We start from the raw sequence: 16,683 nt of genomic DNA on the forward strand, positions 1-16,683 counted from the left end.
AAATTGCGATTCTCATTTTAAATTGGTCCGCAAACATTTGAATATTTCAAATTATCCCCAAACTATGATACTCATTCTATATTCATCCTCAAACATTTAAACATTCCAATAACATCTCTCAAGATTGTTCAAAAGTTTGGGAACGGAATTGGAATATTCAAACTTTTAGGGAGTAATTTAGATTGAGCTTCACAGTTTAGGAATAAATGTGGAATATTCAAAAGTTTGGGGACCAATTCATAATTAGAGTCACAATTTAAGGATGAAGTAAGAATGTCCAAAAGTTTAGGGACTAATTTAGAATAAGAGTTATTGTTTGGTGATGTAGAATACAACTAACTCTTAATTGTAATTACAATTCCTAAACTAAAACCAGTTGTTTTAAGGGAAAGGGTAAAAAATTAAAGTGTCTCAAATTAGCATACACCAAAAGACATAAGTGATATCGTCAGAATGCAAATAAAATTAATTAAATGAGTTAACGTCAATTTATTCTTTTTTCCCCTCTCGTCTAGTTGGAGATAGCTTTGCATATATGAATCACATCAAAGCGTGTGGATATAAGAAGACATGGCCCTCGATGTGAACCCTTCCTCCTTCCATCTGATGAAGCACGCCGTTACGTCATGCATGACATGAATCCTTCCAATGAAGGGTTTATGATATTTTCCCAATATTTTCATAATTTAGGATGAGTTCCTTTTTTATGCATGGCGAAATCAGACATAGCCAAGGCAGCCAGCAGTATCCTTTCCTGTTTTAATGGTCGAAATGTGTTTTAGCTCCTCCAAAAATATAAGAATTCAATTCAATCCCTATGAATCTTAGTTATGTGAATTTTCATTTTTGACTTCTCTTATAAATTTTAATAATTTAATTTCAGTCATTTTAACATAATTTTTTCTTGCTTTGGCCTCTTAAAGACTTTAAATTTTATCTTGTCCCCGAGATAAAATTTCTTGCTTCGTCACTACGGTCAACGTGTACGAATTATTTTAACAATGAATCACACCCTAGCGCTCATTAAAAGCTCCTTAAAATACAATGCCTGAAAAAATAATTTAAGATGAATTCTTATTTGGTGCACGGCCAATGTAGAGGCACAGTCACTATAAGTGTATTTAAGATAATTCTTACGAGTAGATATGTACTGATATATCTTCATATTTTCAATGACTTAAGTATTGCATGCGAATCACCGAACTTTAAATTCTCAAATAACGTAGGTATTTTCTTTATTTTTTTATTGATAATTGTTTTATTCCCAAAAATTTTTAAATTCGTCTCCTAAAGTTTACTAACTTTATTTCAAATAAAATCTTATGTCGGTCCTATTAGATAGTACATGAATACTTCATAGAGATAAATTTGAAATATGGAAAATATGCCCCTTTACTCAATAATTCATAGAAGGGAATCTAAATAGGGTAAAAGGAGGAGGCCATGGAACCCCACTTTCCTTGGTTTAAGAACTCTGATAATTTTAGCTCGCCCTTCAACCCTACGTGAAAATAATATCAAACTATACGCGGTTTCATGATAGCATTTGTTTCTCATCATTTGTATTCACGTGTTGTTGACTTTAGTTTTTCTCTTCAACTATAAATGTTTTATGCAAGAAGTATATTTTTACAATGTGAAGCTCAAAGGTTTATTTAGGTTTCCCATCATCCTTCACGATAGTATCATATTACAAATAGAAATATTGTACCAAAAATATAATATAAATATCCTTCAAAGTCTCTTTGTAAGAGTATGTGTGAATGAGAGATATATTATAAGGTAAAACTACAAGTTTAGCACCTAAACTATTATTTTTGTTACATTTTGGTATCTAAACTTATATGTATAGTATGTATGTATGTATGTATGTATGTATGTATGTAGGTATGTATGTATGTATGTATGTATGTATGTATGTATGTATGTATGTATGTATGTATGTATGTATGTATGTATGTATGTATGTATGTGTATGTATGTATGTATGTATGTATGTATGTATGTAGTATGTATGTATGTATGTATGTATGTATGTATGTAGGTATGTAATGTATGTATTATGTATGTATGTATGTATGTATGATGTATGTATGTATGTATGTATGTATGTATGTATGTATGTATGTATATGTATGTATGATGTATGTATGTATGTATGTATGTATGTATGTATGTATGTATGTATGTATGTATGTATGTATGTATGTATGTAGTATGTATGTATGTAGTATGTATGTATGTATGTATGTATGTATGTATGTATGTATGTAGTATGTATGTATGTATGTATGTATGTATGTATGTATGTATGTGTATGTATGTATGTATGTATGTATGTATGATGTATGTATGTATGTATGTATGTATGTATGTATGTTGTATGTATGTAGGTATGTATGTATGTATGTATGTATGTATGTATGTATGTATGTATGTATGTATGTATGTATGTATGTATGTATGTAGGTATGTATGATGTATGTATGTATGTATGTATGTATGTATGTATGTATGTATGTATGATGTATGTATGTATGTATGTATGTATGTATGTATGTATGTATGTATGTATGTATGTATGTATGTAGTATGTATGTATGTATGTATGTATGTATGTATGTATGTATGTATGTATGTATGTATGTATGTATGTATGTATTTTTTTTACACTTGCCCATTACCTTCCTCCATTACTTAACGTTAGGTATGATTTTGAAAAGAAAATAAATTGGGTATCAAAATGGAATAAAAGTGATAGTAAGAATACTAAATGTGCAGTTTATCCTATTTTATATTACGAAGTAAAATAAGAGAAAATGGATCCATCATAAAGCCGACTCAAGGGAAAAATCCTAATTCATAGAAGGGAATCTAAATAGGGTAAAAGGAGGAGGCCATGGAACCCCACTTTCCTTTGGTTTAAGAACTCTGATAATTTTAGCTCGCCCTTCAAACCCTACGTGAAAATAATATCAAACTATACGCGGTTTCATGATAGCATTTGTTTTCTCATTTGTATTCACGTGTTGTTGACTTTAGTTTTCTCTTCAACTATAAATGTTTTATGCAAGAAGTATATTTTTACAATGTGAAGCTCAAAGGTTTATTTAGGTTTCCCATCATCCTTCACGATAGTATCATATACAAATAGAAATATTGTACCAAAAATTATAATATAAAATATCCTTCAAAGTCTCTTTGTAAGAGTATGTGTGAATGAGAGATTATATTATAAGGTAAACTACAAGTTTAGCACCTAAACTATTATTTTTGTTACATTTTGGTATCTATGTATGTATGTATGTATGTATGCATGTATGCATGTATGCATGTATGCATGTATGCATGTATGCATGTATGCATGTATGCATGTATGCATGTATGCATGTATGATGTATGCATGTATGCATGTATGCATGTATGCATGTTATGCATGTATGCATGTTATGCATGTATGCATGTATGCATGTATGCATGTATGCATGTATGCATGTATGCATGTATGCATGTATGCATGTATGCATGTATGCATGTAGCATGTATGCAGTATGCATGTATGCAGTATGCATGTATGCATGTATGCATGTATGCTGTATGCATGTATGCATGTATGCATGTATGCATGTATGCATGTATGCATGTATGCATGTATGCATGTATGCAGTATGCATGTATGCATGTATGCATGTATGCATGTATGCATGTATGCATGTATGCAGTATGCATGTATGCATGTATGCATGTATGCATGTATGCATGTATGCATGTATGCATGTATGCATGTATGCATGTATGCATGTGCATGTATGCATATGCATGTATGCATGTATGCCTGTATGCATGTATGCATGTATGCATGTATGCATGTATGCATGATGCATGTGTATGCATGTATGCATGTATGCATGTATGCATGTATGCATGTATGCTGTATGCATGTATGCATGTATGCATGTGTAGCATACATGCATACATGCATGCATATGTATGCATGTATGTGTATGCATGTATGCATGTATGCATGTATGCATGTATGTATGTATGTATGTATGCATGTATGCATGTATGCATGTATGCATGTATGTATGTATGTATGTATGTATGTATGTATGTATGTATGTATGTATGTATGTATGTATGTATGTATGTATGTATGTATGTATGTATGTATGTAGTATGCATGTGCATGTATGTAGTATGTATGTATGTATGTATGTGTTATTTTTTTACACTTGCCCATTACCTTCCTCCATTAACTTAACGTTAGGTATGATTTTGAAAAGAAAATAAATTGGGTATCAAAATGGAATAAAAGTGATAGTAAGAATACTAAATGTGCAGTTTATCCTATTTTATATTACGAAGTAAAATAAGAGAAAATGGATCCATCATAAAGACTCAAGGGAAAATCCTAACACAAACGCCAAAACCTAGTCTTCACTTGTCAACAAATACAAAGCAAATGCAATGACAAAGCCTATGTCTTCCAATTGTCTCTCGTTTCCTTCTTCTTTCTCTCTAACCCTTGACCACTTTCTTTTTTTCTTTGAGGATGGAATCAGCCATGAAGCAACCGAGCTCCGATTCTTTGAGCGAAGAAAACGATCCGGTCGATCGAGTCAAGTGCGACGCCGTGACCCCCAAACGCTCCTACGAGTGCATCTTTATGTATGTATGTATGTATGTATGTATGTATGTATGCATGTATGTATGTATGTATGTATGTATGTATGTATGTATGTGTTATTTTTTTTACACTTGCCCATTACCTTCCTCCATTAACTTAACGTTAGGTATGATTTTGAAAAGAAAATAAATTGGGTATCAAATGGATAAAAGTGATAGTAAGAATACTAAATGTGCAGTTTATCCTATTTATATTACGAAGTAAAATAAGAGAAAATGGATCCATCATAAAGCCGACTCAAGGGAAAAATCCTAACACAAACGCCAAAACCTAGTCTTCACTTGTCAACAAATACAAAGCAAATGCAATGACAAAGCCTATGTCTTCCAATTGTCTCCTCGTTTCCTTCTTCTTCTCTCTCTAACCCTTGACCACTTTCTTTTTTTCTTTGAGGATGGAATCAGCCATGAAGCAACCGAGCTCCGATTCTTTGAGCGAAGAAAACGATCCGGTCGATCGAGTCAAGTGCGACGCCGTGACCCCCAAACGCTCCTACGAGTGCATCTTCTGCAAACGAGGTTTCACCAACGCTCAAGCCTTGGGAGGCCACATGAACATACATCGGAAAGATCGAGCCAAGGCTAAGCAACCGACGAGCTCGTCGGTTCCGAGTCGACAACCGAATGAGGAGTACATGGACCCTAGATACGTTCCAGCAATCCCAACTCTTGACCCATCAAAGTGTTATCCGATTTTGGAGGCTGAAGCTCAAGGGAATGATCACATGTATTTTCAAGAACCATCAAAGTACTCTTCATATGGTCATTATGAAGAGCTTTTGGGTGCAAATTTGAGCTTACAAGTTGGCCCTACAAATGTAGATAACACTGAAATGACGATAAAGGGAATCATGAAAGAAGATGAAGTCGATTTGGAGCTTCGACTGGGTCACCATCCATAACGTTATAACTAAGGAATTATGCTGTACAGTGAAGAAATTGTTTTGACAGGTACAGTTTCACTGGATTTAACAAGCTTTTGATGTTTATAGAGATTGAAGAATGGCCCCTTAATGATTTGGTAAAGGAATTATGCTGTTTAAGTTTGTTTATGTAGAAACCAATCATTATTAGTTTTAATTTTGCACAGATGATTCCATTTTATACTTCTTATTATCAACTCATAGTTCTGGTTTCTTCTTTTTGGTATATAAGATGTGCATTGATGTTTTCTCTTCAAATTATATGAAACTTTTGTAAATTCTTTATTTTTGGTCTTCAATTCGTTGTGCCTAGCGATCCTAGGGTTTTTACATGCATGTGAAGTTTATTTATAGAATGTTAGATAAGTTTTGTCAAAGCTAGTGAACTAACTCATCCTTAATTTTTTTCTCAGCAATGTTTGAATTTTATTTAAGAAAAATGGTCATACAAGACATCCTTAAATCACAACTACAAATCCTTGCTTTGTGATCATAACAGTTTTTAACCTTGTAACATTAATTTGTGATAAATGCAACATACGTATAGAAACAATATATTATACAACTTAGAATCTTAAAAATTGGTTAACTTCAAAACAACAAGTACCCAATAAGGGTTTTAACCTAAAAACTGGAGACAAATTAATTTACTCAATATTTAAAGTAATAAGAACTTAAAAAGTCATTCGATAAAAATATTTGAGGGGCAAGAGTCCCTACCAAGCATTACATGGTTTCATCTCTAATACTTAGGGATGGACCGAGGTGAAGGCAGATGAGTGCATCGCCTCTTAAAATTTTAATTATCTATATGTTTTAGATATTTTATTTTTAATTTATATTGAAAATCTACTTTCGTCATTTTTAAAACTTTATAAATTCATCTTTTAAAATTTTGTAAGTTTATCACTAACATAAAATCTTGGATATGTTGCCGTTGATATTGTCCCAACTTAAAGTTGTTTCAATGGTAGACCAACTTGATGTAATTTGAAATAGGGTTCCTAGAGTTAACTCCACGATATCTTTGGAAATGTATAGAGTGAGACACATGTGAACCATTTTCAACTATAAAAATGGTATAATTTCAATTTTATAGCTTTATACTAATGTTCCTTAGTACCATCTTGGCACACTTCGGGCGGTGAGCACTTAGTTTTTAGTAAAATATACATATAATTTCCACATAAAAATTTCGATTAATTTATTAAAATAATAATCTAGTTAGATATTCTAAGAATTTTAACCAATAAAAAGTATAATAATCCTTAAAAATATATATATTTTCCAGTTTTAAAATTCCATTATCTTATTTTCATTGTTCCGGGTAGGATGAGTTTGGACTTCGAAATCTCCCCACCACTCCCACTTATGAGGATTATCAACTTTATGTTGTGACAACAGAAAATTATAAAAATAAACAATATCAAATATTTTGTAACGCCTCAAATCTTGAGTTATGAGTTTTGAGTTAATCCGAGAGGGCCTTGAATTAATCTCTTAGTTTGTAGGAAATTTTGACCCTAGTTTGAGTGGAATTGAATTTGAATTGAGCCCAATTGGCTTTAAAAATGGCATATTTGAATTTTGACCAAAGCTTGAAGGAGCAAATAAGTAATTATATCAATTTTAATTTCAAAGGCTGAATACCCATTAAGGATGGCGATCTCACGTCTGCACCCCTCGCTCATATCTCTTTTTTCTTCATCCTTATCTTCTTCTTCCATTCAAACTCTCATTTGTCTTTTATTGTAACTTAAGAAAAGTATCACTTTGTGACCTATCAAGCTTGATCTGAGATTCTAAAGGTAAGAATCTTAACCTCCATTTTCAGAGTTTCAATTCAAGCCTTCAATCTCTCTGTTCCATCATGGTTTCCAAAATATGGTCTTTAATGAGGGTTTAGAAACCTAAGTATAACTAGTATGTTTTTAGGAGATTTAAGCCTTTATAAACGTTCTAAATCATTTTCTAATCTTCCAATCCAGTTAGTAACTCATGTTTTTAATTATTGCTTAATGAGAGAAGTTAGAGAAAGTTCCAAGGTCAAGGGAAAGGTGAAGCTAGCATTTGGTCAAGTTTTGAGTGCTCTCAGCAGCTTAGGACTCAAGGTAACTCATTTCTAACTCAACTCTACCACATGTAGATCGCTATGTGTATTTTGGTAGGTTGCATGAGTTATAAAGCGTGTTCATGGTAGATCTCAACATTTGATTTTTTTTTCCAGCTTGTTTATAGACCTATTATGACCATGTTTAACACACATAAAACTTTATTAAGGTTTGGGAATCTTAGTAAGTTTTTTGGGTGTAATAATGAGTCATTTTCGTGTTTAAATAGGGTATTTATGGGTTTGAGTATCAATACTGAAATAACAATACCGATATTATCCGTAAAATGGTTCAAACAAGGGTTTTTAGGATACAAGTATTGATACTTCTTCATTGGGTATCGATATTATCAGGAGGAGTATCAATATCGGGTTCACTTAGCAAATTTCAGTAGCCAATTTTGGTATCGGTACTCATGGGAGTATCGATACTGGGGGTAGGTTATTGATACTCTCAGTAGGGATATAAATACTAAGGCTTTTCAAAACATCGAAGTCAAATTTGATATAGATACCCTAGTACAAAAGTATCGATACTATCGTCCCTTCTCAGTGTGTAATAGTTATTACAATATCGATACCAAAAGGTAGGTATCGATACTCAGGGGCCAATACCAATAATGCAGGGCTCAATATCGGTACCAATGTATAGGTTTGGATAAATAATCCAAATGATTAAGGGGTTAGACTTGAGGGGCTCAATAACACCAGAATGCCTTGTAATAAAACTACAAGTAAGAACAATAATAAGCACAATACAACTAGAAACAATAGCAAGCACAATACAGCTAGAAACAATAACATTTAGGATTACATAAAATTAGTCTTGTTTGATGCTCGAGAAAACAACCATGACGCTAAAGTTACTTTAGTAGAATACGATCGTCTTGTGTGGATATATCCTAGTTAGTGCCAAGTCATTTTAGTTGACGATCGTGCACAGATGCCCCAAAACTCAACGGAGTAAATTGGTCGGGTGTACATTTTCGATGCAGTTTCAAATCTCACCCCAGATACCTGAGGGTATTTTAGGAAAGCTGGAGGGGTATGTGCTCCGAGATGCAGAACCCTCCGCCATACCATGATGCCTATTTCAGCATTTCCTGACAACACTCTTATGTCTTCATACCTATGTCACAAGCATGCTCATGTAGTGAATGCATGTAGTACAATACAATTATTAGTGTGGCACTAAGCTCGTAACCACAACGTTCGGAATGTGTTTCCGTGAGCAGGTTCTTAGGAGACCGCCCGTGGAGTGTTATCATCACCATATATTCCAGTTTAGCTGAGGTTTCAGAGTACATCTTGATTATATTAGAAGACATGTACTATTTATAGACCCTTTTGTATTCGGTCGTAACTCCATTTTGATTAAACTCAGTATTTGTATTTTTTAGATGTATTGGAGCTCCCTAGTATTTTGTAAACTCATATTATTATGTTTTATTTTATTTCACTATGGATGGTTTCATATGATGATTTACAATCGATTTTAAAAGAAAATTTTTGGGTTAGCCACTTCGATGATCCCATGTGATACTTTAATCATTCGATCGGATCAGACTGAATTAGGGTGTTACATATTTACTACTAAAATTATATTCCATTTTTTTATTAATCATAAATCTTAAAATAAAATTTTGATTCCACCTTTTATATTTAAAAAATATATTCAATTATTAGATAAATATATCTATTTATATATTAAATAAATATTAGTGGCATCGTTAATCAATAATTCTAATTCAATTATTAGATATATATATATATATACATATAGACACACACAATTAAATCTTTTATTTTAAGTTTCAATTATTAGATAAATATAACTATTTATTTATTAAATAAGTAAATGTCAGTTACATCGTTAATAAATAATAATAATATTAGAGGTAGATAAAATACTAAATTAAGTTAGAATTTAATATATATTTACACAAAATTAATTTTATTTATTTTAAGTTGCATATTAAGAGTATGTTTGGACATCACACTGTCATCGTATGCAAAATTAATAAAATTACCATCTTATTATTTATATTCTCACGTAATTATTAAATATTCTAATTACGTAGATATATTTGACAATTACATCTTAATTCATCTTATCATGCTTGGTTGTATAAATTGTAATTACAGATTGTATAAGTTTATACTACAAATAATAATAATAATAATAATATAATATTAAATCCTAAAAGCATTTTATAAATATTATTATAAAATCTTAGCGCTTAATCCCAAGAGCCCACGTCTATGACAAAATTTAACATTCAATATTTTCATCGTTCTTATTTTAGTCACTTAAATTTAAAATTTTCAATTAAATAATTGAACTTTATATATTAAATTTTTTTAATCACTCTTCGATTAATTTACTAAGATTAGTTTATCATTAAAAAAGAGAAACATTTCTTTATCGGTGATGCGACGATGAGAAAGAAAATAAGTTTAAAAGAAAATCATTTGAGAATAAACTAAATCCAGATACCCTTCAAAAGGGCTAAACTCTCGACATAACGTTCTCGAACAAATTATTTCACGAGATAATGCTCTCTCAAGATTAATTGCTCAAATAGGGTGAAATCTACAGTGTTGGTCGTAGGTCGCCATGCCATCCGGGTGACCTACTAGGTCGCCATGTCTTCCAGGTAAGCTATGAGAGAGATTGCGTATGTCATGCACGTTCCAACACGCTGGGCATCCAAGGCCATCCGACCGAGGGCATCCGACCGAGGCTATCCGAGCAGGAAAAATCACGCGAGGAGCATGAGGGAGTGCATCGCGACCTACAAGGTCGCCCGGAGTGCATGGCGACCTACAAGGTCGCCCGGAGGGCATGACGACCTATGCTTGGGGGACGTGCATGGCTGGCCACGTAGTAGGTCACTCGGAAGGCATGGCGACCTACGGCAAGATTTCACCATATTTGAGCAATTAATCTTGAGAGAGCATTATCTCGTGAAATAATTTGTTCGAGAACGTTATGTCGAGAGTTTAGCCCTTCAAAAGAACAACATGGAATAATAGAAAGAAAAAAGCTGAAATGAAGGGCTCTCAGAAATTCGGAGTTTCAACAAGGTCCAACTTTGTTAATCAGTCAACGATTTGAAATCAAGGGTAATAAAACTTTTAACCATGTTATAACATTGGTACAAAGTTAACGACGGAGTGATAAAAAAATTAATGTATAAAGTTTAATCGTTAAATTAAAAAAATTTAAATTTTAGTGACTAAAATAGGAGTGAGAATAAAATTAAGTGATGAATTGTGTAATTTATTCTTTAGTTTATTAATAGTTTATAGGATAAACTACGTATTGAGTATCTAAAGTTTCACTTTTGGTATATTTTAATACCTAAACTTTTAATTTTTACAAAATCATATCTAACGTTTAGTTTTGTTTCATTTTAATACTCCACCGTTAAAACCTTAACTTCAGAGCTGATTAGAAAGAAAATAACTTTAGACTCCCAAAGGGAGTGCTCACCGGGAGTTGACCCTAGGTCTCATAGTGGGTAGGGGAAGGACTCATTCAACTCAGATTAGTTGGTTTTAAACGACAAAGTATGTATTTAACTTATACCAAACTATCACTATAAAATGAAATAAATTTTATAGATCTATGATTCCAACTTAAAACATCTCAAAAAATATTCAAGCATTTAATTATTAAATAGGATTAAGAATTGATTTAATACATACCAAAATTATCATTTAAATTATAAAAATTAAATTAAAAATTAAATAATTCCTCAATTAAAATATTATTTAGAAATAAGAAAATAATTAAAATAATTATTTTTATTTATTTAATTAAATATTTAATGAAAATTATTAAATTAAAATTTATACTCTATCCTTAAAATTATTAAAGTAATTTAAAATATAAATTATTTATTTATTTTCATAAATAATTATAAAATAGAAGTTTATAATTTTAAAAATAATTTAATTTAATTTTTAAATAATTAAATACATATATTTTAAACTACTTATGATACAATACATGTAATTTTTAAAATAAAATAATATTGATTTTATAAAATATATAAATAATTATTTAATTATTTTTTATTTTAAATTAAAATGAGAATTTATTTAATTTTAATTTAATATTTTTATATGTTAAATAGTAATTTTGGTATGTATTAACTTAATTCTTAATCTTATTTAGTGATTAAATGCTTGAATATTTTTGAAATATTCTAGGTTGGAATCATATATCTAACAAATTTCTTTCATTTTATTGTGATAGTTTGATATAAGTTAAATATATACTTTGGCATCTGAAACCAATTACCTTTGGTAGCTCAGTTAGTTGAACACTTCCTCTTCCTCCTAGGAGACCCAGGTTTGATCTTGGTGAGCACACCTTTTGGGAGTTTAAAATTTGTTTTGTTTATTAGTTGAATAAAATTAATTAAATAATAATTTAAAATTAAAAAAATAATTAAAAATGAATGGCGAGTACTAAAATGAAATAAAAACTAAATATTAGGTATGATTTTAAAAAAAATTAAAAGTTCATTACTAAAACTTATCAAAAGTCAAACTTTAGGTACCAATTGCGTAGTTTATCCTAATTTATATGAATAATTGACCGATCAAGTCCCCGACTACCTCGAAAGCCAAAAAGAAAAAAGAAACAAAATTTCTGTATCTTACACTTCTTTGAGAGAAGAAAACCCAGAAATTTGTTTTTTTTTCTTCTTGCTTAATTTGAAAAGGAGGGGAAACCCAATGGGTTTTGCTTCATTCTCCGGACGAGTTTTCTTCGCTTCTATTTTCATTCTCTCCGATTGGCAAATGTAATCACTCTTTCTCTCTCTCTCTTTTTTATCTATTTAATCTATTTGTTGGGTTGTTTAAGAAATATGCTTAATGTTTTTTTAGATCTGTTCCTTTCTTCACTTTTTGTTTGTGCTAAATTTAGTAGTTTTTGGGTGGTCTTGCATTTATTATCCTTAATCTGTATCTCTGGTTAATGATACTTTTGTTGAGGATCTGGGCCAATTTACAATATTGTTAATTTGTGAGTTGCGGGTGAGTTAATTTTTTTTAGAATAAATGGAAACTGACGTGTTTATAAATTATATTTCGTATTTTAAATGTTATTAGTTGTTATGATACATAATTGTTATGAAAAACCTTTTCTACCTCCATTTTTTTGTTTAATAGGACTAGCATTTCCAAGTCCAGAACTGAATATTTTAGAATAGTTTTCTGTAGGCAATGCCATTTTTTTTTCGAGAAGATGAAAACGAGTCTCATGAAATGTTAATAGATGTGATGGTATTGATTCTTGTCATTGTTGAATCAAGCGGATGATTCAATGCTCTGAATTCCTCTATGCTTTGCCGATTAGGGGCCGAAATCTTGTAATTTTGCCTAAGTAATTTCGGTAATCAACATAACCATTCTGGTTTCTTGATAACTCCGTAAAAGGTCATATTTTTGTACCTTTTTACTTAAGTTATTAAATGTTTAAAGACCCATTTAGAACCATATAGATGCATTTAGAAGCATTTAGTTGCATTGTCTGATGATGTGCAGGTATTGAAAGCTGAAAGCAAGGAAAAGAGGAAAGAAAATGCCGTGGCATAAGGAGATTGCTGAGCTAAATGAAAATGCCGAGTTCGACTAGCATTTTGAGAACGCAAAAGGTGAAAGAAGATATTTTTTAGCCAGTTGTCTCCAACTCTCCGTGCCCTCTGCCCGAGAAATCCACCTCGAAGATACGCCTGGAGGGATCGGCGCTGCAACCGTCGATCCTGCTGATGATGCCGTCTGACCCTACAGATCTTATCTGTCCTTGGATGCCTGCAATGGGATTATGTCGGGTCTCAACCAGCAACCCAGGCTGGATCACTGCTATGCTTTGCCCGACTCCCTAATAAATCAACCATGGTTTTGTGGTTTTCTAGGATGGTTAACACTAAGTCTTAGGGTTAATTTTTCCCCTATAAATAGAGGAGGAAGCCACAATGAAGAGGACTTTAGTTCCCCAATGTTTTGAGCTTAAAAAGTTAGAGAGAGAATGTCTCATCTTTCTCCGTCAATCCCACTTGCCGTGACATTTCTCTTTGACAAGCCGAAGGGAATTGCGTTCTAAGCATCCGAGAGGAGATAGTTCGCTAGGAGCAGATCTTGGTGGCCGAGGGAAGCATTGGGCAGTGCACGTCGAAGGTTTTCTCTCCTCCCCTTAGTCCTTTGCTTTTATATTTTGTTGTTGGGTTGTAAGGAACGAATGAATCTTGCTTTGTGTTTTGTTGATTTCGAACCCCACCATGAACTAATCCTATTTGGTGGGAGTTCACTTGGATGTTTAAGTTTTTATTTTAATGAATGGTTGTTGTTTTATGCTTTATTCTGTTTTGTTTGTGAGACTTAATGCTTTAAGGTTGTAGGAGCTACGAGAGTAGCCTTTCCTTAGAAGGTGCTTAGGGTTCGAGAGAATGCATTGGCAAAATATCTTTAGTCTTTGAGAGAAGCTAGGGAGGAACTACACAAACAAGAGGTTCTACATAGTAACTAGGCCTAATCCACCTTAGAGATAAGGATAGGATTTCATTCGACTAAAAGGAGTTGTGTATAAACGATAGGTTAGAAGTTAATGCTGCCGCAAAAAGGTATTGCCGAGACATATCCTATTAACTGAACCAATAGGGTCACTGCAAGGGCTTACGTCAATCGGTTTTGTCAGGACAACTTTAATCTGTTGAGTCCCTTACTAGAGATAGCATAGGGCATTTCAGTAGACTCTGTCGGGCAGGGTAAGCTTAGAAGAAAAACCATTCAGAGACATAGACTTAGATTTTCCTTGTAACTCCTTCCACTCATTTCCATTGCTGCTTGTCATTTGAGAAAGCTAAGTCCTATATTTATTAAATAATATATTTACATTTTATTTTGTCTTGACATTTTCATCTGCTTGCACGTATTACAATTTAATTTGCCACAATATTTTCAATTACCATCACCCTACCATCATTCCATTTCCCCATCAGCTATTCCATTTTGTCACAGCATTCTCATTTGTACATACCATCACTAACTTTACTTAGGTGACAAAGTAAAGTGTCTTGACAAACCTATTTGATTTCCCTAATTCCCTGTGGAGACGATACTCGACTTATCACTTTATTACTTATTCGATTGTGTATACTTGCACACATATCCGCACCCATCTATAGTACTCACAAATAGCGGACATTTCTCCTATGTAATTTCGGTGATTGACCCTGTACTGAGTCTTATATGTTGGTGCCACATAGTTACCGACTATTATCTAATTCGTGATTGTAGCCAGACTGTGTAAAGAGTTCATCAGCACTGGTGTCTGTACACTGAAACTATCTTATAGATATAATGTTATTGACCGTTCAACATGTTGGTAGGTTCAATGAATTCGGGGTTGATGGCGGGCCTGCTGCGAAGGAGTTGATACCAAAGCTTGATGATGCAAAGAAACATATATCATCTCGATTCCATGTAAATTTTCCAGATATCGAAGTAAGAATCATCTTGCATATGATGTAATGATTTTTTTTTTAATATCAAGTTTATGTTAGTTTGATTTGCTCTATGTTTACTTTCATTTCTGATATGGAGACTTGTTTACACAGGTTAGACAATTAGTTTCAACTGCCATCATTTTGAAAGGACTTGGTGCTATTGTATTTGTATTTGGCCATGGATTGGGAGCCTTGTTACTGGTTAGAATTTCATCTCTTTTCAGTTTTTGTTTTGATTCGAAATTTCACTTAGCATTTTCTTCTGATTCTGTTTTCATGTCTCTTTTAATTGTCATATCTTTTGCCATAGTTTGTCTACTTGGTGGCTAGCACTCCGCTTCTCCATGACTTCTACAATTATAGTTCCGATGAGCCCAGATACAGTGTTCTGCTGGGAGATTTCTTGCAGGTATTTACAAATGCATACCTAAAGTTGTGTTCCTAGGCATTATGATTCGCAGTGTGTTGCACAATGCGGTGCGTTAGTTTTCTTTACGGGGATGAAGAACTCAATGCCAAAGAGACAACTAAGGAAGAAGGCCCCGAAGCAAAAAGCTACTTAGGTGTAAACGAAGAATTAAATTTTTTGCAATCTCCAGTAGTGGATGTGCAACACCAGATAATACTCTGCAATAGGAATTTTTTTTTTATTCTTAGGTTTGATCAGTCTTTCATTCACTGAAACATTTGAACATTTTTTAATCTCTTGCCCCATGTTTATTTTATATGACGACTTGATTTTGTTTTAAGATGAAGTGGGGTTTAAATCATATTCTTGTATTTCCTTGTTTAGACTTGTAACGTTTCATGCAGCCATTTTGATAGACAATTTGGACTGTTGTTTATAATTTTAAAACACTGATGGGTTTGTTCAATGACCTACTTTGGCAGTTTGTCTTCATTTTCACTTTGTTGATTAGCTCAGGTTAGGGATGGATACGGGATTCGAATTAGACGGGTTCTAACTTATTTTTATTGGGTTGTCTTTTTAAAAAAAAAAATGGGTTTGGGTTGAATTTTTTAGAGGATAAGTTTGGGATAGGTTCTGGTTTGGGATTAAAAAAACCCAACTTTAAAATTATTGTAATTATATTTTATATGTTTAGGGATAATTATAATAATATATATCTATATATTTTTTCAATTAAATCTTTATTTTATTGAATAAAGTTAAATTTCTTTTATGTATTGGTAATAGGTCGGGTCGAGTTGGGTTTTATCATAAAAGACAAATCGGGTTTTGGGTCAGGTCGGGTGAAGTCACCCAATGAGGTAGGTGGATTCCATGTCAAGTTCGCGATCTTGTCTGCCACTTTATTGCCTAGCCAGCGCTCTATAACAGAAACGTATTTGCTAATATTGGTTCAATAAGATCACAATGTGAGGAATAAGTGAGGACTGAGGAGGCACCATTCATGGCCTCACCTTGTACCAGGAG

The 16,683-nt window shown here is 32.6% G+C and overlaps 2 protein-coding genes across 2 annotated transcripts; both read left to right on the forward strand.

Annotated features, from left to right (window-relative positions):
- Positions 1 to 5,084: 5,084 nt before the first annotated feature.
- On the forward strand, positions 5,085 to 5,656 carry LOC120151393 (transcriptional regulator TAC1-like). The gene has a single exon (XM_039163890.1). The coding sequence runs from the start codon at positions 5,085 to 5,087 to the stop codon at positions 5,589 to 5,591; it is 507 nt and encodes a 168-aa protein (XP_039019821.1). The 3' UTR covers positions 5,592 to 5,656.
- A 6,794-nt stretch (positions 5,657 to 12,450) lies between these two features.
- LOC120148251 lies at positions 12,451 to 15,989 on the forward strand. Its single transcript, XM_039161447.1, has 5 exons — positions 12,451 to 12,539; positions 15,129 to 15,243; positions 15,357 to 15,446; positions 15,556 to 15,654; positions 15,707 to 15,989. Exons 1-5 carry the CDS (start codon positions 12,472 to 12,474, stop codon positions 15,806 to 15,808), a joined length of 474 nt encoding a protein of 157 aa, XP_039017378.1. The 5' UTR covers positions 12,451 to 12,471; the 3' UTR covers positions 15,809 to 15,989.
- The last annotated feature ends 694 nt before the right edge of the window (positions 15,990 to 16,683 follow it).

This window comes from Hibiscus syriacus, unplaced genomic scaffold (assembly GCF_006381635.1).
Source record: "Hibiscus syriacus cultivar Baekdansim isolate YM2019G1 unplaced genomic scaffold, ASM638163v2 tig00000218_pilon, whole genome shotgun sequence".
In the NCBI taxonomy this organism is placed as follows: domain Eukaryota; kingdom Viridiplantae; phylum Streptophyta; class Magnoliopsida; order Malvales; family Malvaceae; genus Hibiscus; species Hibiscus syriacus.